The 20,979-nt window shown below is 51.9% G+C and overlaps 6 protein-coding genes across 6 annotated transcripts; 4 read left to right on the plus strand and 2 right to left on the minus strand.

The window, feature by feature from the left end:
* Positions 1-1,687: 1,687 nt before the first annotated feature.
* PpBr36_04709 (uncharacterized protein) lies at positions 1,688-2,605 on the plus strand (the record flags this gene model as incomplete). The annotated part of the gene is made up of 1 exon (XM_029891868.1): positions 1,688-2,605. One exon carries the CDS (start codon positions 1,688-1,690, stop codon positions 2,603-2,605), a length of 918 nt encoding a protein of 305 aa, XP_029749175.1.
* A 953-nt stretch (positions 2,606-3,558) lies between these two features.
* PpBr36_04710 (uncharacterized protein) lies at positions 3,559-3,984 on the minus strand (the record flags this gene model as incomplete). The annotated part of the gene is made up of 1 exon (XM_029891869.1): positions 3,559-3,984. The coding sequence occupies one exon, from the start codon at positions 3,982-3,984 to the stop codon at positions 3,559-3,561; it is 426 nt and encodes a 141-aa protein (XP_029749920.1).
* A 1,476-nt stretch (positions 3,985-5,460) lies between these two features.
* Positions 5,461-7,153, minus strand: PpBr36_04711 (uncharacterized protein; the record flags this gene model as incomplete). Its single annotated transcript, XM_029891870.1, has 2 exons — positions 5,461-6,105; positions 6,218-7,153. The coding sequence occupies 2 exons, from the start codon at positions 7,151-7,153 to the stop codon at positions 5,461-5,463; spliced, it is 1,581 nt and encodes a 526-aa protein (XP_029749921.1).
* A 1,153-nt stretch (positions 7,154-8,306) lies between these two features.
* On the plus strand, positions 8,307-9,344 carry PpBr36_04712 (uncharacterized protein; the record flags this gene model as incomplete). The annotated part of the gene is made up of 1 exon (XM_029891871.1): positions 8,307-9,344. One exon carries the CDS (start codon positions 8,307-8,309, stop codon positions 9,342-9,344), a length of 1,038 nt encoding a protein of 345 aa, XP_029749918.1.
* Positions 9,345-10,100: 756 nt separating this feature from the next.
* Positions 10,101-12,044, plus strand: PpBr36_04713 (uncharacterized protein; the record flags this gene model as incomplete). The annotated part of the gene is made up of 1 exon (XM_029891872.1): positions 10,101-12,044. The coding sequence occupies one exon, from the start codon at positions 10,101-10,103 to the stop codon at positions 12,042-12,044; it is 1,944 nt and encodes a 647-aa protein (XP_029749919.1).
* A 3,498-nt stretch (positions 12,045-15,542) lies between these two features.
* Positions 15,543-20,828, plus strand: PpBr36_04714 (uncharacterized protein; the record flags this gene model as incomplete). The annotated part of the gene is made up of 7 exons (XM_029891873.1): positions 15,543-15,563; positions 16,506-16,685; positions 16,782-18,612; positions 18,695-18,888; positions 18,955-19,042; positions 20,118-20,419; positions 20,508-20,828. The coding sequence occupies 7 exons, from the start codon at positions 15,543-15,545 to the stop codon at positions 20,826-20,828; spliced, it is 2,937 nt and encodes a 978-aa protein (XP_029749924.1).
* Between the last annotated feature and the right edge of the window lie 151 nt (positions 20,829-20,979).

Consider the following 20,979-nt stretch of genomic DNA (forward strand, 5'->3'; position numbering starts at 1 on the left):
TGCTTCCTGCATGCTTCAGCAAGTCTACCTATCCATCTTATCCAATCTCATCGCGTCCCCCTGCCCTTGTCAGCTCCATGGTGCGCTAGGATAGGGCAGGGACGTTGCGTTTGGAGCGGAGACTTGGAGCCGGAAGCACACCGTTCTCTCAGTTAATTATCTACAATAATACTGGGAATTTTTGGTCAACGGAGAGAAGGGCGTTGATAGTTTTATTGATAATAAAATCAGGTCATTGTGTGTTTGGATCCCTAGGGGGTGCTAGCTAGAGGGAGCTTGCAAGGTATCTAGATGATTTCGTGTTCGGGTTATATTGCAAAACGTTGTGGGTTTGAAAAGGCTCGATTTTCTCAGTATTCTCGATGAACATTTCGCTCATCAAGAAGTTAAATGATAGCCACAAGCACGGGCAGGTAGGCACATGAAGCGAGAAAAAAAAAAAAAAAAAAAGATGCTCGAGAAACATCGAGTACCTGCTCTTCTCATCTCCGCGTACTTGGGTGCGTATCCCGACCCCACTCACAAAACATGTCTAAGTGGACCTCGCAGAAGGCGCTGGAAAGCTGTGGCCCAGGGGTGGTTGGTGGTTGGCTTTCGATTCTAGGCTCCCCGCTAATGTCATCGATGGGCCGGCAGGGATAGCTTGTTTTCCTCAACCAGGTTCCCGTCAACCCGTGGACAAAGGAAAGGATGGAGAACGACAAACAGCAAGCAGTTTGAACCGATGCGCCGCCATGACTGAGCGACTTTCTTCTTGATGTTTTTTTTTCTTCATGCGGCCGGCCCTTTTGGCTTGGATCCAACATTTGAGTTGAACAACCTACCCGGGGGAGCCGTGGGGGAAAAAAAAAAAAGAAAAAAAAATAGCAAGTGAGCATGTTATGGACCACCAATGGTCTGAAGAACAACGTAGAACCCAGCGTATCGCTGGTTACCTACAGTAGCTCCCTTTTCTCCCCTTGCTTGGCTGTTGTCATTGCTGGCATCCATCTTGGTTTTATTGTTTCTTTTATTTTATTTTTATTCTTATTTTTATTTTTATTTTCCCACCCCCCATACGCACATTTGGTCAGCTCAAAGAGCATCCTATCCCGTATTCACGCCCGCCTTGCACACTGAATCAAACCCAAGCCCTTTTCCTACCCTGGTTAGCAGCCAAGTTTCCGTACCGAAATCTAGCCTCCCATCGAGATCTCGGCTAAGTTCCTGGGGGAAAAGCAAGGGAGGCAAGGCTTCTCTGGACCACTGTGTTACCCGAATGTCACCCATGATGAGAGCAGCAGTGCAGTACATCAAGCTTCCATGATATCTGAGTGGTGCGATTCTGTCCGTCCACTTGAAAGAATTGGCCCCCTTTTTCGCGGTTAAAATTTCTTTTCTCCCTCACCCCCAGTTCATTCTATCTGTCACTGACCCGGAGCAATACCTCCTCCATTGGCCTGAATCAACTAGACGACTAGATCTAGAGTCTAGAACTAGTGCTAGTCCCGAGAGAAAAAAAAAAAAAAAAAAAAAGAACCCTGAAAGACTGTGTCTCTCCCTTGCGGAACACGCCGAGTGGCTTTTGAGGCCAAACAGGCAACGCACCCTCCCCCAAACCCCGACCAATAACAAAAAGATCCCCAATGAAGAAAAGAAGAATACAGAGATCATCGACAAAGACATGATAGAAAACGAAAAGGCCACAATGTCCATCGAAAGCGCTTTTCGTTCATTCATCGACCACGTCAACCTGGGCCGCTGGGACGAACTCGCGCAGTACGTGCCCCAGGAGGGCCGGGTCACTTACAACAAGCGCGAGTACCATGGGGTCGAGTTTTTGACACGCATGCGGGAGCGCATCGGTGCCCTTCCCGATGGAGCCTTTGAGGTCGACACGTCCATGGGCGACGAGGAGGCCCAGGTAGTCGCCGTGAGGATAATATGGCGCACTACCGTTCCCGAGGGCGAGGACATGGAGTTGATGCCGGGGCTGGAAGGGATCGTGTTGTCTGGTGGTGGGCGTGGCGGTAGCATCTCGGAGAAACAACGTCTGACTGGAGTGCATCATCTTTTCTGCTGGTTGAAGAACGGGCAGGTGTCGGATATCGAGACGATTGGCGATGTGGATGGCGTCTTTCTGGACGATGACGTCTCGTCCACCACAGACTCCACGCCCGCATCCTTAGCAGACGACTCTCCCACTTATTTCGCCTCCAAGGCGGACCTTTCGAGCAATTACCGCGCTTACATCGACTGCATCAACGGAAGGACAATGGAGGCCGACCTGCCACGATTCTGCCATGCCTCAGTGTGGCACAACAACCGCCAGCTCTCGCTCTCCCAATACAGGCACCTGATGGAGGATGCCCAGCGCGCCATTCCAGATATTCGGTTCGACGTGCAGTCGCTCATTGTCGACGAAAACTCCCAGCGGCTGGCAGTGCGCCTCGAGTTCACTGGAGTCCCGGCGCTGAAATGGGCAGGGGTCGAGCCCAGCGGCAAGGCGGTCGCCTTTTCGGAGCACGTGTTTTACTGGCTTCATGATGGCAGGATCCGCAAGGTGCTGAGCCTCGTTGATCTTGCCACTTATAGAGAGCAAGTGCGAGGCTTGGGGTTGAGATGACCGCCGGCAGTCAGGGACCAATAAATCACCGCCATGCGCTGGGTTTCATGTTGCCAGAAAGGCGATGAATCTTGTTCAGAAATTGTGTATCAAAATCACACTTTTTTTTCTTTCTTCTTACCCACGGGCGTTTTCGTTTTTATTCTTGCCACTTTATCTCTTTCCTTGCATACTCGTTTCTTTTTCCAGCAATTGCAGGGCGTCTACAGAAACTCGGTAAACAACGTTTCCTTGAATGTTGGACGTCCTCCTAGTACATGGAGAGTCTGGGTTCGTTTGTGCCACAAGCAATCTGTGGCCACCCCGGATGATAGTGGACGTAAGTCTATCCTCCTCAGAGACAAACTACTATGTATCATCATCACGGCGTGCTAAATTACAATTTTGGCTTCCTGGAACGGCAAACTAGAACCGAGAAAGCAGAAAACATGAACACGCTCACGATCCAACAGTTACAGTGGCTATCGCAGATAACTACGGTTGCTCGTGATACAACGGCTTAGAGCCTTTGAATATTCAAATACATCATCCAACAAACAAACAAAAAGAAAATAAGGACTTAAGGGGCGAACAAAGTTGAAACAGGTTTGGTCAACCGCAAAGTTTACTTCAACTGTGCTGGCCTATCGAAAATCACAGAATCTATCAATCGACCTCCCTCAAGATAATATTCCCATGACCTTGTGCCATGAGGCTTTGCGGACTTAGAAAAGCCTGCCACTCTGCGTCTGGAGTGGCACTTGACTGCGGCGCAAACACCCCTCACAATCCGGACTCGAGATGCAATTGAAGAAGCTGCAAAAAGAAAAGAAAAAGAAAAAAAAAGCATCAAAAACAACGTTAGTCAAGTTCTATTGGATAAGACAGTGCCACAATAAAATACGCATCCGAGCAACAAAAAGAAACGGAAAGAGAAAAAAAAGAAAGAAAAAATCTAGGAAGAAAACATGCGCTTACTCTGGTGATTTCTCATCACATATGCAAACTGTTTTGCAATCGACAACCCGAGTTGGAGACGCTGCAGGTGGTGTCGGAGAAGGGGAAACTGGAGCCGTGGCGGGGGCGGCGATCGAAGATTCCCTCGACGACGAGGCAGAGCCCACCACCGTCGGGACCTGCGCCGGTTCCCGAACGGTCACGGTCTCCAGGCCCACGGTGACGACAACGGTGCTGACCATGATGGGCTCGCCGGCGACCGTCGGAATCTCGACATCGGTGAAGGAGAGAAACGGGGGTAGAGGGGGTGCCTGGACCACGGCGGCGATGCACTCGGACGGCACGGCCGATTCCTGCGACTGCCGTGGGGAGATTATGGCGGCCACGGCTGCGAGGGGAGCACATGCCACGATGGTTGCGGTGAGCAGATTTGTAGGTAGCATTTTCTTTTCCGGGCGGTTAGTGTGGCTGTGGTCAGCTTGTGTTTGTGGAGGTTTTGAATGCGTCTGCGACTTGCGAGAACAATGCCAGAAGGTCGGGGCATAGTAACGGCCCCTTTTGCAGTATCGACGGGGAAGTATCAAAGAACTAGGTCGCTCCCATATATATATTTGTTAAAGATGCCATGTTCGACTCTACCAGGCTCCTGGGCGTAATATTTACCGAGCAAGAGAAGCATGCCTGTCAATTACGTGTATCATGTCCTGTTGTGCTCCCCGATCGAGAACAGTGTCGAGCGCTACGTTTTCTCGCATTCCATGGATCGATGGTGATACCCATGTGGTTTTACAAGAGCCCAGTGACAAATCAGGGATTTCTTTTTTTCTTTCTTTCGTTTTTTTTTTCCCTCTTTTCTCCCCTTATATGCTAGACGAGCCCGGATGGTAAATTTCCTTTCGGCAGTCGCGCAATGCTTTCAACGGTTGAGATGTATTCCCAGACAACACGGCCGCGGTTCATGTCTCTTCCAAGCGAGGGGGCTTGGGCGTATGCTTCGGTCGGTTTAACTAGACAAAAACTCATCCAAAAGGTTTTAGCAAGTCCAGATAAAATGCCAACCGTGAAGGAGCTGGCGACCCAAGTTAACAGAATGTTTGTCGATGCTCACCTACAAAACTTGCATCCGGCCCAGTATACCAGCCGAGATATCTTTGACATATCCTGATATGGTATAATACACGACCCTTTGGTGGATCGCCTCAAACCTTGGAAATCGTCACGAGACGAGACGGATGTAACGCGACGACACGCCAGCTGACTTGCCCGAGTCCACGCAAGGCAGCTTTCTTGGTATGCAAAGTTGCTGGATGATGCGCCTCGAGGAAATAGAGAATATCCTACTGCAATTTATCTAGGCTATGCTTATGGTGCAACCTCGGCAAGTAGTAGTATTTGATGGGGCAATGGATGCGAAGCCGTGCAACTGAGATTGTGGTGTCATGGGCTTTGAGAACGCGGCAATGCAGCTTTTTTTTTTTTTTTTTTTTTTTTTTTTTTTTTTTTTTTTTTTGGAGACATTAATAGTCACACCCAGTCAGCTTCTAGGCTTGCAATTACTGCACCCACGTTCCATCTCTTGGACAACCACCTGACACAGAATCATGGTTGTTATCATTGGTATTATTTTCTTCCCGTAAGTGGGTAATATAGACAATATAGTACAGTTAAGGCGTACAGACCATCCCACAACTGACGTCCCAGATGAGGACGTCACTCTATAAGTGCACCCCGCGCCGAAAAGAAAACACGAAGCCTCCGAAATACCCGGGCAACCCAGCCAGTACGGGTTCCGCAGCACCAAAAGTGTTACGTAAATGACCAACATAATTGAGAGAAGAGAGTATATGTTGTCGACAGTAGAGCAACGCGGCGGCGAGCCATCTCTGCGTTTGATGGAAAATGAGTACGCGTTAGTCGAATCAAGCCTTCTTTTGCTCGTCCTTCGCTTGCTCCTTCTGTTCGGATGAGCCAAACCAGCCCAAAAAGCCCGTCTTCATGTTAGCCATGGCCTCGGCCTGCATTTTCTCCATCATTTCGGCTTCTTCCTTGAGCCACTTCTCGCCGTTCTCGCGCACCATCTTGTCGATGCGCTCGTATTGCCTCTGACCCCGCTCACGAGCGATATCCTGAAGCATCTTGCCCTGGGCCAACGCGTCCGCCACGCTCTCCTCGCCTTCGACGGGGACCATCATGCTCATCTTACTGGGCTTGAGACCAAAGGCGCTGCCGAGGGCGCCAAAGACGCCGGAGCCAGGCTTGTTCGGGTGCTTCTTGCGGTTTGCCTCAAGCTGCTCCTGGAACTTCTTTCGTGCGATGGCCTCGCGCCGGGCAAACTCTTCGGCAATATTCTTGCCCTCAAAGGACTTGAGAACTTTGCGCACGTCGGGATATTGCATGGTATGAATGTACTCGAGGAACGGGATAAGGGCCACAAGATCTTTGTCATGTGGGTCACCAGTCCACTTTGGCAGGATTATCGCGTTCTCCGGTTGAGCGCTCACATGCTCTGGGTTTGTGTCAATAATGATAACCTTGGAAAGGTCACGGTTCAAGTACGATAGGTCCTGCACGTAAAGTGCTCATCATGTTAGCGTCTACTCAAAACGGATTCTGCTTTGATCGCGAACGCCTGAAAGACGCGATCGTTCAATTAAAACCTCCACCATGCAGACTTACCTTGACGATCTTTCCATCCACATACTTGGTCGCCTCTCGGAAAAGCGGCCATTGGACAAATCTGAAAGGATCCATCTTACGCCAGAGAGGCTCCGCAATTCCGTACGGGACGGATGTGAACAGCACCAACTCATAGTATTGGCTGAGGTAGCGGATAAAGTAGTCGACGCCGGGACGCTTGGCTACCCGCCACCCATGATCCCTTGTCCATTCGCTATGCACCAGCAGATCTTCCAAGCTAATGCAAAGGGTGTACGGAGGGGAGTTCACCGGATCGGGATCTGGCAGGAGCTTCTCGAAGGCAGGTTCTTGGTAGTAGCTGACCGTGTCGCCCATGCGAGCCATCGCACGCTTCCACCAGAGCCCAGGCGTCCAACCATCTGGCACGTCGGGGTGCTTTGCACGCTCCTCTTCGTCCTCCCAGTTCCTTCCTAGGAATACGACACCGAAGACACCACCTGCCACGAACCCATAAAATAGCCATTGGGCAAGCTTTTGTCGCCTTCGGTCTGAAGATGAGACGTAGGCTGATGCGGGAAGCTCGCCCTTGCCGCGTCCCCCTGCTGATGCCACGCCTTCCAGAGCCATCTTAGATGCCTTGTCTGCGCCTGACGCCTCGTACTCGAATGTGGATGGCAGACCTTTTGTGAGGTCGGGGAGGTTGAAGGGTACTTGTTCAGGTTGTGCATCAGACGCCTCCGGTTTGGTGGCATTGTCTGACTGCTTAGGTGGTGTACTTGACGCTTGCTCTTCGGGTGGCGCGTTGGACTTGCTGGTTTGTTGGCTAGGTGTTGTGTTGGGTTTGTTGTTCTGTGCCATGCCTCGCGTCCATGTTCGCGCGGCAAGCAGAGATGCCGTTGGTCTAGCTGCTGTCGCCCTTCCCAGTCCCTGAAGGGCTGGCGCCCGCAGAGTGCGGATTGCTAACCGTGAGAGCATCGTGAGCGCGGGCCAGAAATATTGTGTGCGGTGCGCCTGCGCCGAAGTTGTCCAGGTTGTAATGGAAATGAGGCACCAAACTCTAATTGTACACCGATCCCAAACAAACGAAAAAATATAAACAGAAAGTAAGCACCCGATCGTGTCGAGAAGGGGACTCGTGGGTGGCCTATCAAAAACGCGGTTGATGGCGCGGAGCAGATAATCTCAAAGCTGCCAACTGACAAAAAATCGTGCCATTGAGCTGGTGTCAAAAATTTGGCCCTTGTCACTTTGCAGCTTGGCCCAAGCTTCGCGCGGTGACGAAATATCTAGAAAATCTCCAAGTCAACACAGCCAATCGCATTGACTGCTAGTGGGGCCGGCCGAAAACGGGGCGGGTCCTAAATCGGAGGCGGCGGATGTTCTTCATCGAGGATTTTTGGCTTGCTTAGTCATAGTTGGTTGTAATTTGCTGTGCAGGGTGTCGTTGGACTTTGGCTTTGGCTTTGACGAGGACTTGAGGTTCGGGTGGAATCTGGGGAAGGTTTCAATGCTAAGATACCTTACGACACTTCTTCCCCTCTTTCATCCGTCTTCTCTAACCCTACCAATCCTTCTGGCCGCTTCTTTGGGATCTTGGACCTACAACTCATCTGAAATTTTACCTAGTCCCTTCCTTCCAAATTGACGTTTTCAAGTCCATTTGTCTTCGATTATTGCTTTCGCCATCCCCTCATTCGTGCATCCTCTCTGTCTTGTCATTTTAATAGATAGCGACGAGACTCGCACAGCTAAGCACACGACACCCAACTCACTCCTCTTGAATACTCTCTCTCTCTCTCTCTCTTTCTCCCAACTCTTCAAGATGGCTGTCGTTGCGCATGCCTTCTAGAGGGTGGTCTCGATCAGAGAAGTAGCATAGCACTCACGATGGGACCACCCTCAGAGTTCTGCCTCGTCAACCCGAGCATCATCCGTTGAGCATTACATCGTAACGGCAACATCACTGGCCTACTGTGCCATTTGTCGATACTCACAAACTGTCACCGAACCCTCCGGCTAGTGACTAAACAATTGACCGGAATTTCGACGAGTTGGCCCCTACGCCGCGGCGTTTTCTATACCAACCCATCCCAAGCCGACTGCTCGACCTATTTCTATCTTGGCAACCATGGCTCGTCGGGGCTCCGCGAAGCCTGTCAAGGCGCCAGCACGCGCCAAAGGTCCTGCCTCGCTGCCAATCCCTGTGGCTTCCGCCATCCCGTCCGCTCTTCCCTCAGCTGTCACGACCGCATTGAACACTCCGAACAGCTCTACATACCCATCCACGTATCCCTCGGAAGATGAGGGTGAACATTTTGTCCGGATCAGCAATATGGAGGAATCACTTGAAGGGTTGTCACTGGATGACGCGGAGAAGCAGCGAGAAAAGATTGCTGGAAAGAAAGTCCAAAAGCCATTTCCGCTACTTGATTTGCCACCTGAACTGCGTTTGAAGATTTATGGTTTTCATTTCGCCACCAGCGGCAATAGCGGCGACAAGGCCATTGATCTGGACCCAGACAACTACAAGCGCATTCACACCCGTCTCCTACCACTGCTGCGCACATGCCGCACTGTCTATAATGAGGCTTCCTATTACTTTTACAGTACATACCCATTTCGCCTCTTCCCTACTCACTACGGGCGGTTCTTCAAGACGAAGAAGCCTTTGCTGGCTCGCCTAGCCCCTCGCCTTCGCGGGCAAATTTCAACGCTCGAGCTCCGAGTCGGCCCCGGTTGGAACAAACCTCCCCGGGGTTGGGTTGTCAATGATGCCCTGGGCCTCCGCGACTGCGTCAGCGCGCACAAACTTCGAGTGTTTGTCGAATTTGACCCCGGCCACCCGGCTTTCCAGGGTTGGCGAAAGTCGGATGGCTTTTATGAAGGATTTTGCCAAAAGCTGCTTGACGACGTCCTAAAAGGGGTTCCATCATTGACAGAAGTAGAGTTTGATTCGTTTCCTAGCATCAAGCTCTCGGGAGATTTGATGCAGAAGATGCTGCAGACCACATTGCAGCACGGTCGGCGTGTTACGTTTGGACCTGCAAGAGGCTGGAAGTCCATCGATGATGTGGACGACGAAGATACTCCAGAGCCCACGAGCGATGAAATAGCCGCCATGGACCTGTTGAACACCGCATCGCCTATTGCGGTGGCGGTTTCGTAGTAAGCATGCGCTTTGAGAAACCTGACGGGATATGTTCTGCATGGCCGATATACATTTTGATGTTTTTGTGTAACAAAGTTTGTACATGAGGAATGAGAGACGGGCAGTTTGAGATTCATAGGTTTCATGATTCAGGGTTTCGTTCAGGTCGGGTATAGGGCAACATGGTTTTCTCTACTCAGTTACTCAACTCATCTTGTCATTGGCATCGGGCGTACATGTTGATTATTCTTAAGCTTAAATTCACGGTTTTCTTCTGGGTGTCTGCAATAATAAACAACCCAACTATAATTTGGATCTTCAGGTTTCGTGTACTATGATACAAGCGATGGGCGATAGATGACTTACCGTTTTGGGTCATTTAGACAAAGCCCCTCTCTCCCTTGGAGCCCACTGAATGTGCAGCCGTTCCCTCTGGCTTGGCGTCTTGTTTTTACGCGTAAAGTAGCGCCAGGGTGGGACCCTGTCCTCCATCCACATTGCACATTGTTGCCCCCTAAAGACTTATTGACAGTCTTGCAATCAATAATTTTCGCCCGCCGGGGAACGATCACGCTTCTTTTGGTTCTAGATTGATCCTCTTGTCATCCAATCTTTTTCCCCCGCCGCCCATTATTTTCTAATCCACGCCGTGTGCTGTACAGACAGGAAGTTGGTATTTTGACCAACTAGGCAGCTGAGTGAGGTTCGGGCTATTTGTCAATTTGAGGAGATAGTGAGTGGCAGATCAGATCGCCTTCGCATGAGGATCTTCACATGTTACCACCTTTCTCCCCCACGGTCGTTCTCCGCCATGTCTTGCGGGTTGCTGTTCCTCTCTCACTAGCACTTACCGTCTACCTCTACTTCTACCCCATCTTTTCGACATGCGGCTTTCCACTGCCGCCCAACGCCGATGGTAGAACTCCGAGTGCGCGCGAGGTCTTTTGGGAGACGGTAAAGCTGCATTACCCTGTGTTGGGAAAGTCAGCAATCCAAAGCGATGTTGCCGAAAGCAGCGAAGACTGCGACGAGGAAGCATCCGAAACCGCCAAAGTCGTAGTACCCCGTGCGCCCGGCCGAAATGCACCATTTCGTCTCCTCGCCTTGGGCGACCCGCAGCTAGAAGGCGACACATCCCTCCCGAGCCACTACATGGCCTCGCTGTTCCCGCACATCGGCAAGGTCTGGCGCGACGCAACCTTCCAGACATCCCACTACTCGCTGCGCTGGCGCATACGACAGATCATCCACGACTTTATTGACATATTCTGGATCGACTTCTTCAACAATATCGAATCGATCCGGAAGCGCATCGACCTGTACGGGAACGATTTCTACCTGGCTCATATATACCGCTCCGTGAACTGGTGGACGAGGCCGACCCATGTCTCGGTGCTCGGGGATCTGCTTGGCAGCCAGTGGCTCACGGATGAGGAGTTTGACCGGCGGGCCGACCGCTACTGGAACAGGGTGATGCGCGGTGCGGAGCGTGTTCCCGACGACGAAGCCCCCTACCCGGCGGACGAATACGAGCTGGCGGGCTTTCTGCACAGCGGGGATCCGCGCTTGCCTCCCAACAACGAAACGAATGCTGCTTGGGCGAGGCGTGTGATCAACATCGCGGGCAATCACGATATTGGGTATGCAGGTGACATCAACGAGGAGCGAATGGCCCGGTTCGAGCGCCGCTTCGGCAAGGCAAACTACGAGCTCCGCTTCGAGGTTCCACTGTCGGCCCTGTCTCCAACGGCAGCGGCCAGCGTCTTTGACGCCGAAGAAAATCCCGACTCTGACCGCCTCCTGCCGGAGCTGCGCCTCGTGATCCTTAATAGCATGAACCTCGACACGCCGGCCAACTCGTCGGAGCTGCAGGACGCAACCTACTCGTTCATCAATAACGTCATCAACACGGCGTCGGCTGTCGAGTACAAGGGACACTTCACCGTGATCATGACACACATACCGCTGCACAAACCTGAGGGCATATGTGTCGACTCGCCGCTGTTTCATTTCCACGACCACGACGGCAGCCTGCGCGAGCAGAACATGCTCTCGGCCGACGCCAGCAAGGGATTCCTCGAGGGCATCCTCGGTATGAGCGGCGACTCGACAGCCCCGGGCAACGGGCGGGGACGGAAGGGTGTCATCCTCAACGGCCACGACCACGCCGGCTGCGATACGTACCACTTCATCAACCAGTCGCGCGGCGACGGCCCCGCGGACCGCAGCTGGGAGGCCCAGCGCTGGCGCGAGGCGGCGCTGAGGAGGACGGCACCCGAGGGTGCCGCCGCGGGCGAGGACCAGGTCCTGGTCGGCAGGCCGGACCACCCTGGCGTGCGCGAGATCACGGTCCGCAGCATGATGGGCGACTTTGGTGGCAACGCGGGCCTGCTGAGCGCCTGGTTCGACGAGGACGCCTGGGAGTGGCGCTTCGAGTATGCCACTTGCCCGCTCGGCACCCAGCATCTGTGGTGGTTCGTCCACATCCTAGACCTGGTCGTCGCCCTCGGCGTCTTCTCTTACCCCTTGGTCAAGGTCGCGGAGAGCAGGGAATTCTTTGCGGCCGCTTCGGAAAAGTCGAGCGGTAAGGTCCACGCGTCCGTGGCTGCTGGGAAAGGAGAGAACAATGTGGCAGTTGTCAAGGTTGAGAATATTGCCGTCGATGCAAAGGCTGGGCCTAACGGAACGTTGGCACAGCTCTCGGTTGCTCCCTTATGACGCTTCTTGTCGGTGCTCTGGCCATAATTTGGGAGCTGCCAAGTGCTGTTTAGCAGCGTCTATAATTTCTTCTGTACTATATACCCTTATTTCTTCTATTTTTTCTTCAAAGTAATCATGTCTTTATGTTTCTTTTTTGCTGTATCATCTCTCTTTTGTAATAAAGCACAAGCAAACATCATACAATTAGAAGATTCAAGAAGGAATTCAAATTTCGGCAACCAAGCCGGGGCGCATGTTTAATGCCTACGGACCATATACTCGTCAATATGTGTTTGGTTTTCTGCCCCGGGATCGCCATGGAGAGCATGCAACAGAAGCCTTCGCAGGACTGGTGTATAATTTCAGCTAATTTTTGGTCAGATTCATAGCCGGGCATTGGCTTTGATCCTCATGAAAGCTGTCGCTCATCTTCTCTATCTGTTGATCACTTTTTCATCGTAGAAGTATGACCCTGCCAATGTCGGGATCGGACGTCCTTATGGCATACGTCCTCAGCGCCCAACGACTCCTTGCTAGATAGTCATATGTTTGCTGTGGCGTGATAACGTCGGAAATCCAAAGCAAAGGGTGGATGAAGCGTTCCCTGAAGTGAAGCGAAGAGAGGGGTATGTAGGCGTAGAAATTGCTCTCTCATGCTGGAGTTCTCTCACCGCAACAAATGACTCTTCAGTAATATGAAAGCTGGTCAATGCTATCCATGATAACGGTAGGCCGGCCGACCGGACCATACTGTCGGGTCGCGATGATCATGCTTTTGCCTATTCGAGCCAAGCAAGCTGTCATCACAAGGGGGGTTGTGAAATAACTATCCACTCGAATAATTGCTTAGGATTTTGTGGTCTGGATATTGAAATAGCAGTCAGCTCCTGAGTTGTTGAGTGGCATACATGTCACGTTCTCCTACCCAAGATGGGGCAATAGGGAAATAAGCATGGATATGAGCCCACCCAGTTAACCTCCGACGAGGAGGTCACCATGCAGCCAGCTTGCATAGTGCAACAAAATTATGGTCTTGAACTTCCGCTCCCTCCAGGCAGGGCGTCTATGCTAGCAATATTCATAGAGATCTCATAAGTTGATGGGCCTGCCCCAGGCTCCAAGGGTAATGGGAGCTGCACGAAGAATCGAAGCAAGAGAAACGGATGCACATAAGGGACTGACTGACAATGTAGGTCCTCCGGTATGTTTTGGGCAAAGAATTTTGGGCCTGCTTGGCTCTGCACTCTAACATGTCATACATTTGATCTGAACGGCGACGGGGTGAGCTCTCCCCATGTCGTGTTTTATCGGTATTTTGATTGAGCTAGGACCCGTATAGCTGGAGAAGTACATGATTATTAACCTATACGCCTTCAATATCCGGTCGATTTACGGCGCAGATAATGGCCGGAGTCAATGGGTGCAAAAGTTGTCGCTGGGAGACAAACAGCCTTTGGGGTCTCGCCCGTCAGTTTGCCCATGTTTCTGGTCTCGGATATCATGGAGGATGGCTGTGCTTACTACGTCTACATTAGAGCAGGTGGCTCATTCAGGCACCGGCTGGACACCTGCTCACCTGGCGGCCAGGGCGTGCTTTTCCTTGCCCAAGGGGGCATAGCCACCGGTGTCAGTTCGGATATTGCCAACATAGAATTTGCCAATTTGAATCGCTCCCGGTCTTTGTTGTGTATTAGAGCCAGCTTCGATTGAAGCGATCTTTGTCCTCTCTTCCTTCTAGACTCTAGATCTACGCCGACGGCCGGAGCGACTACCTGATTTGGGATGCCCAAGCCGGCCTTACTAGCTTTCTGAATCATCCAACACAGAAGGAGGGAATACCGGTTTACATCAATGACGGTCTGCCGGAAACGATTGCCGTTGGTATTGCAGGAGCTCCGTACCACCAGGCTGGTCCACATGGATGCGTAAGAGAGTCCCTCCGAGGGCACTCATGGTATTTCAGTTAGCTCCTGGCTGTGTGCCTGTTGGAAGTGATGGCAACAACGACTACACCTTTATCGACAAGAATAGAGCTATATGGCTCTAGTATGATCGTGTTGCGACCGACAACTTAATGGCGATTGATGGCATTCAACTTGCCGATACAGATGGAGACGGAGTGAGCTGCATTTTTTGCCTCTATTGTAGCGGAAAGCAAGTATTTAGCTCATGTATGTTATGTCTGGGCGAGCTGTTCTGACTTCACCCTGAAACGGAGTGCTAACCGTTTGGTAAGGCACTTCAGCCTCTTCCATTAGGGTGCAGGAAACAGCGTTCTGACATACCGACCAGGATCAACAAGGGTCCAAACACAACCGACATTCCTGGATGGCTTTGAAGTGCCCTACACTGGCGGAATCCAATCGCACAAAGAGCTGTACCGGCTAGCAAGGTTCAGTTTTGGCATATTAACAGGTATAGTTTCTCTATTTTTGTTCCCCACAGCTTGATGAAAATGAAGTGCTGACCCAGGTGCGGAGACGGCAAGGACGACTATCTCATTCTCCACGAAACGACCGGTGAATTAATAGCATACCTAACCAGGAACCCGGATGCATCTCATCCAGAGATTTTGGTTTTGGAATACTGTCGGTGCTATCGCCACTGGCTTGGGACCCGACGTCGTGTCCGTTTTGCCGATATAGAGGGTGATCTGTATGACGATTACATTTTTCTCGACCACAACGGCGGCATGATCATCCACCGAAAGGTTTGAGCAACGGATAAGCCCCCTGTAAGCTGGAGAGCAATGCCTGGCAGAGACGCTTCCAAATCGGTCAAAGGCCAGAGGGGATCCAGGTCGTTGACATGAATAAGAAAGTTTGTTCCATGCTTTGCATAGACTTCGAAACATCCAAGTTGACATTTACCTATCCCCGCAGAGACGGGAAAGCCGATAATGTCTGGACCAAGGCCGTTGATGGCGCCGCTTTGGTTCTGGTTTTACAACTACCCAGAATTATCTACGTGACTTGCAGAGCCGCAGATCGGCAGGGGCATGGTAGTTTATGGAGCAGACGCGCAATATGCAAGGCTGGCCACCAGGGCGCGCAAGCTATCTCGCGGTAGATCCCTCAAACGGCGGTTTGGATGCCTTGCTCAACGATTGTGACAATCCCGGTCCGGTGCAATAGACCAGGCGAGTGCTAATCGGCATGAGTGAGTTGTTCGCGGCAACATCGATCAGCCAAGAGCCCGCGTTGATGTTGCTGAACCCCCGAGCTTCCCAAGCAGCTTCGGCCTTTCGATGCCCGCGGTGTCGACAGATACAGGTACAAGGGGCATGTGTCTGACACGCCCGGTAAGCTTATATGCCCAGGAGTTCGCAAGACACGCTGCTATCAGGATTCGCAGCACAATCAGCAGTCTGATTCTGATCAAGACCATGAAAATAAGCTGGCAGGCAGTGTTTGTGAATTGTCAAGGGATTTGAGCCGCTTGGCAGACGCGTCAACTAAAAGGCAATGACGGAATGATCAGCGCCATATCATCGTAGAAGTAATTAGTTAATAATACATGACTCTTAAGGGGTCCAAAGTGATCACCCACCCCTGGACTTTCAAAGCTTGACGCCTTGCTACCAATGCTGCCAAGGAAGCCGTTTCGAAAACGGCAACAGAAATTCCAGAATGGAAGGGCGGCCATGAAACCTGCAGACTATCGGGATGACCTAATCAAGGGATTTGGATACTCGGGCTCGCCGGGGAAAGACACTTAAACCGGCTATCGGCAACCGGTAGACGCCACAATTGAGGAGGTTGTTGGGATTTGGGAGGGGAATGCGCGACATGATTGGGCTGCCTACCTCATAATTTCTAGGTGCATGACACCGGGCGCCTTTCATACCTTGATAGTTGAGAGGAAAGAACAAGAATCCTGGACAGCAACTACAGTAGGACGAAAACAAAACACGGAATCCGAGACGTCGAAATTCATCCGATTTACCATTAAATTTGTTTGCTGGATTACCCCACAGAAACAGAACCAAGCTGGCGGAGGCTGCTTCAGGTCTGGTCTTCGGTTCCAGCAAAGATCTGCCTGGCGCTCCACTCCCTGCAGGTGCCAACTGACGTCGGGTTCCACACACACTCTGTAAGGTAGCTGCACCCTGCAACCCAAGCACGCGTCCCTGCGTCGCCCGCCACACTTATCCCCTTGTCCTCCGCATTTTCCTGCGTCCAACAACGGCAAACTCCGTCGCCTGCCCGCCTTTGATCCTCCTGCAAAGAGGCAGAAGCAAACAAAACAAGCACGGCTTCTGCACAACAACGCGAGACACCCCCACAATCTTGGCACTGATTGGCGTCGTTAAGTTTCCCAGGGAATACATAGCTTGGCTACCTTACCTTTGACAGCTTTGTCTCGGTTGGCGAACGATCCCTGGGAAACGAAAACCCAATCGCCCCGAAACCCAGCACCAGAACCTCCAATGGAAAATTCATACGAGCTCGCTTACCATAGCTGATCACTACACCAAAGTCCCAAGCGGCGGAGTTGGCTCCGGCCATGCCTCAAAAGCGGCCTGGCAGCGCCGAAAGCCCCATCTCGACCAAGGTCAAGCTGCCCAAGTTTGAACGCGACACGGAAGACTTCTCGAGCGTCGTCAAATCCAAGTTACAAGCCTACACGCGCACAGGGCAGGCATGCGACCGATGCAAGGTGTGTAGCCTCTCTTTTCTTGTTTGCTGGGGAGTTAGTTGCATAGGGCAACGACCGGGAACCCATACTGAATCGGCCCTTGGCTCTTCGTCACAGGTCCGCAAAATTCGATGCGATGCCTTACCTCAAGGATGCTCCCATTGCGCCAACCAGAACCTGGAGTGCTTCGTCACGGACAGAGTCACGGGTCGCACAGAACGACGTGGCTATATACAGGACCTGGAACGCGAGAAGACCGATATGTTGAATCACATCCGCGCGTTGGAGAAAGTGCTCGAGAATAATGGCATCGAAGTCATACCGTGGAAATGGGGCCCGCGAGACGGAAATTACCCACCTGGCGTCACATTTGATTCCATGGGACATCCAACTGTGCCACCGGCTGAGCCTGGCAAGAGCCAGTGGTCGCGTGTCGAAACGGTTTGGACTCGCAAGAGCCTCGAAACCAAACCCAACAGTATTCCCTCGTTGCACCAGATGCCCCAGCCCACGGCATCATCCAAGACATTGGAATCGAGGATCTACGATAGCCATCTGGTTGGCGGCTCTGAATCTGCGCCTTTGAGCTCAATCAAGGGAACGAAGCTGTCGATCCTTGGCACGACTGTTGATGTGACATCCTTTCTGGCACCCGATATGGACGACTTACCTACACCTGGCGCGCCATTATACAACCGATCCGTCCAGGCCTTTATACAATCAGCTTACAGGTTGAACCCGCCGTTGCCCGCGGAACTACCACCTCGGAGTGAGGCGTTTGAGTACGCTGAGTGGTATTTCATCATCTGCCACCCTTTCAGCCCAATTCTTCACAAGCCGTCGTTTATGGCCCTTCTTACACGCATATATGACGATCCGGCCTTCGTGGCGACCGCGGCGGAGCTAGTCGTTGTGCACATGGTCTTCGCTACCATATATTTTCAGTACGGTGTGCGAAATCCTCAGAACTTGGAGAGACACAGGCAGCTTGATGGACTGGCAAGCCAGCACTATCACTACAGCCTAAGCAGGTTCTGCGATCTGGAGGCTGATCGGACCATCACGTCCGTACAGGCTCTCCTTTTGTTGGGCCTTCATATGCGTGGGTTTTCGAAGCCCGGTGGTGCCTACCTGGTTAGTTACTCGGCTTTTGCAAAGGCCATCGAGCTGGGTCTGAACAAGGCAGCGCCTGGTGTACTCGATGGAAGTGTGCTCAATCTCGAAACGGAGCTTCGCAGTCGGGCTTGGTGGTCAGTCCTTGTCCTAACCACTGCGCTGAATGGCCACCTGGGGAGGCCAATGGTCGTCACTATGCAAGACTTTGACGTACCCTTCCCGACACCCATTCCGGATGAGTGTCTTACTGCAGACGGAATCACGGACCGATCCCGAATAGGCGAGTGTACCTACTGGGTTGGTTTGGCGATATACCGGATCACACCAGCGTACATGGACCTTTACGCGAATATTTACAGCGTGCGGCGGGATCCGCAACGTCATGCAGAGGTTGTTGCACGAATTGAAGAGCAGGCTGCTAAATGGAAAGAGGAACTGCCTGCCGAGCTGCGTGGTGACAATGAGGAACAGGTTAGCCAAACCGGGAAAGCGAAGCTGTTCGCCCTCATCGCCCGTGGGGTTTATATTGAATTACGGCTCATGCTGAGGCATCCATCTGCGTGCCCCTTGGTAGATCCAGAATACCAGGCTGAGAATACGCGATTGAGCGAGGAGATGTCTAGGGAACTTCTTGACCATGTCACAACTGTTCTTAAGCTTAGGTCTGGGGACACGACGTGGTATCAAATATCCACCTACGTTGCGGCTGTCTCCTGCACTCTGGCTGCCAATTGGGAGAGGAGATTTAGCATCACCCAAGAAGAGGTTGCGAGATTAAGGCGGGAGATGAACAGGTGGCTTGGCATCATCGAAGAGACCGGAAAATCCCTCGGTAAGTTTACGAAACTAGGACGACCCCGCGGCTTCCGCTTTGAACATTGAGAGAAACAGCTGATTAACTGAATTTTTAACAGGGTCCCAGGTCGGTGTTTGCGCCGACATCAGTCGAATCATCAATCACACCATTGCCGGGATAGAAGCGGTTCGCAGGGGAGCGTCGCACTCGGCAAGATCTCCCGTAAAGACTTTGTTGTCTGACGAACAGACTCGGGAGCAGCGCAAGCCATCGCCGGAATGGCCTCGTGTGCCCAAAAGCCAGTCAACTCCGGTCGAAGCATCCAGCGCCAGAGATATGAATGGCGGCTGTTTTGACAATACTAACACAGTTTACCAGGCCGTCACAACCTTTGAAGATCATAGCATTCCTGTAACAAGCGGGAGTTCGGTGCCACCGACCTCCCTTGGCTTTGATCCCAACATCAGTCTCTATCATTCTGCCACGGGCCTTTCTGCAGCAAATGCAACCTCAGATGCCACCCACCAACAACAGCCAAATCCATTGGTTTCGTTCGCATCACAGGCCACACAACAGTTGGTCAGCTTCCACGGGCCGAGCGATGAGGCAGTGACCAACAGCAACGAGTCTGTAACCGCCATTAACACCTGGTCCGGGAACAAAAACTGGGTTGATTGGACGTCTGCCTTGTCTGATTGGCAAGATAGATATAGCGCAAATACGCTACTTCACCTTGGAGGATCTGCTCACCAGCCTATGGGCCAACACCAGACTCAGCAACAGCAATTTGTGATGAATGGTCATCCCCCTCACCCAGCCGATGCTGGAGGATGTCTACCTGTCATGCCGGCCACTTCTGCTGAACAGTGGCCTTTGCTCGTTTTCAATCACGACGGGACATCTCTTAGCTGAGAACTATCTGTCTGGAAATCGTCTAGACGTGTTTTATCTGTTTTCATTTAACGAACATCTAACATTATCATTCTTTCAGGTTTGGCACATTCTCCTTAATATACCCGGGCAGGTCCGCAGGACCCCCAACCTGTTCAAATACTATACAATCCTTGGATTAAATAGAAATCTCTTTTGTTTCAAATAGTTTTTTTTTTCTCTTTTATATATGGTAGTCAGTGCAAACGTTCGAGCGCGAACCAGGTCGTTAAGCCTGACAGCAAACATTTGGTTTAGAACCAGGAGCTCAAACAGGGCGCCGCAACTGGCATCAGCTCGGAGCGGAGCTATAGGCTGTTCCATGCCCCACCCCCACTACAATGACGGACGAACCTTTTTTTTTTTTTTTTATGTGACATTGTAGAATTCTCCGTCGTCAAAAACATCAAAGCCATGAATACCTTATGCGACTGTTGAAATCACTATCTTCAATAAAAGGAAGCAAAATCGATTGACACCTTGCCATTGGCGTCCAAATAATAATCCACAGCGCAGCTCAAGAAGAACGACGATAGTCATGTCCGTCCCTGCCATTGACCCCGCACGCGGCGATGTACATGCCATCCCTCCCGTCGACACAACAAACTCAGACACGTCAACGAGCACACAGCTCCCAAATCTACTGTTACAAATACCGCTAGAGCACATCCCCACCACGCACACGGTTCATGCGGCACTATTCCGTGATGTCTCCAACGCTGCCCACCTGCATTCGCAGCTTCTAGCCCGCAACCCGGCTTTTGAGTACGCGCTCATCGACGCGTCGGCCGTTGCGAGCACTGCGCAGGTGCTGGCAGCTGTGTTCAGGGCATTGACGGCGCTTCTTGGTGGTGGCCTACGCACGCCAAATGTGCACTCCGAGACGGTGTTCTGTCTTAGCCCCTCAAACAACGTGCGTTTGCCGTCCCCTACCCCCTTTCTGTCCACTTGGTTGCGGTTTTGAAGAGACAAAGCTGACAATGCAAGCGAGGTATATGTAGATCACGGAAGCCTACAGGAGATTCGGCATCTCACCTACTACCAAGGATGTCATCGTCCTCAAGATCCTCTTTCCGGCCGAGGACGCAAAAGATGTTGCCCCTTCGCCAGAAGATGTTTGGACGCACCTGTGTGCCAACATTCAAGGCACTGCGCTGCCGTTCACAGACGAAAGCATCAGCCCCCTGACGGATTGGGCCAAGGTGCGGAAGTACTACAAGCTCAATGCTGCTCCTGCACTGGCCGGCCTCAAGGACGAGGACACCAAGAGGAAGGAGTCTGAAATGTTGATCCTAGGAGCCATGGCTCTGCGGGGAGTCTGAGCAGCCCAAAGAATGCTTCGCTGCGGACGGATTTCTCCATACAGGAGTCATTTCTACATCACAGACATCCGTGTTTGCAACTCGACATTGACTCTTTTGTTTGGAGTCCCTTGGGAAACTGGTAGCGAATCGCCGGCAAATATAGGGTTCC

The sequence above is a fragment of the Pyricularia pennisetigena genome, chromosome 6 (assembly GCF_004337985.1).
Source record: "Pyricularia pennisetigena strain Br36 chromosome 6, whole genome shotgun sequence".
In the NCBI taxonomy this organism is placed as follows: domain Eukaryota; kingdom Fungi; phylum Ascomycota; class Sordariomycetes; order Magnaporthales; family Pyriculariaceae; genus Pyricularia; species Pyricularia pennisetigena.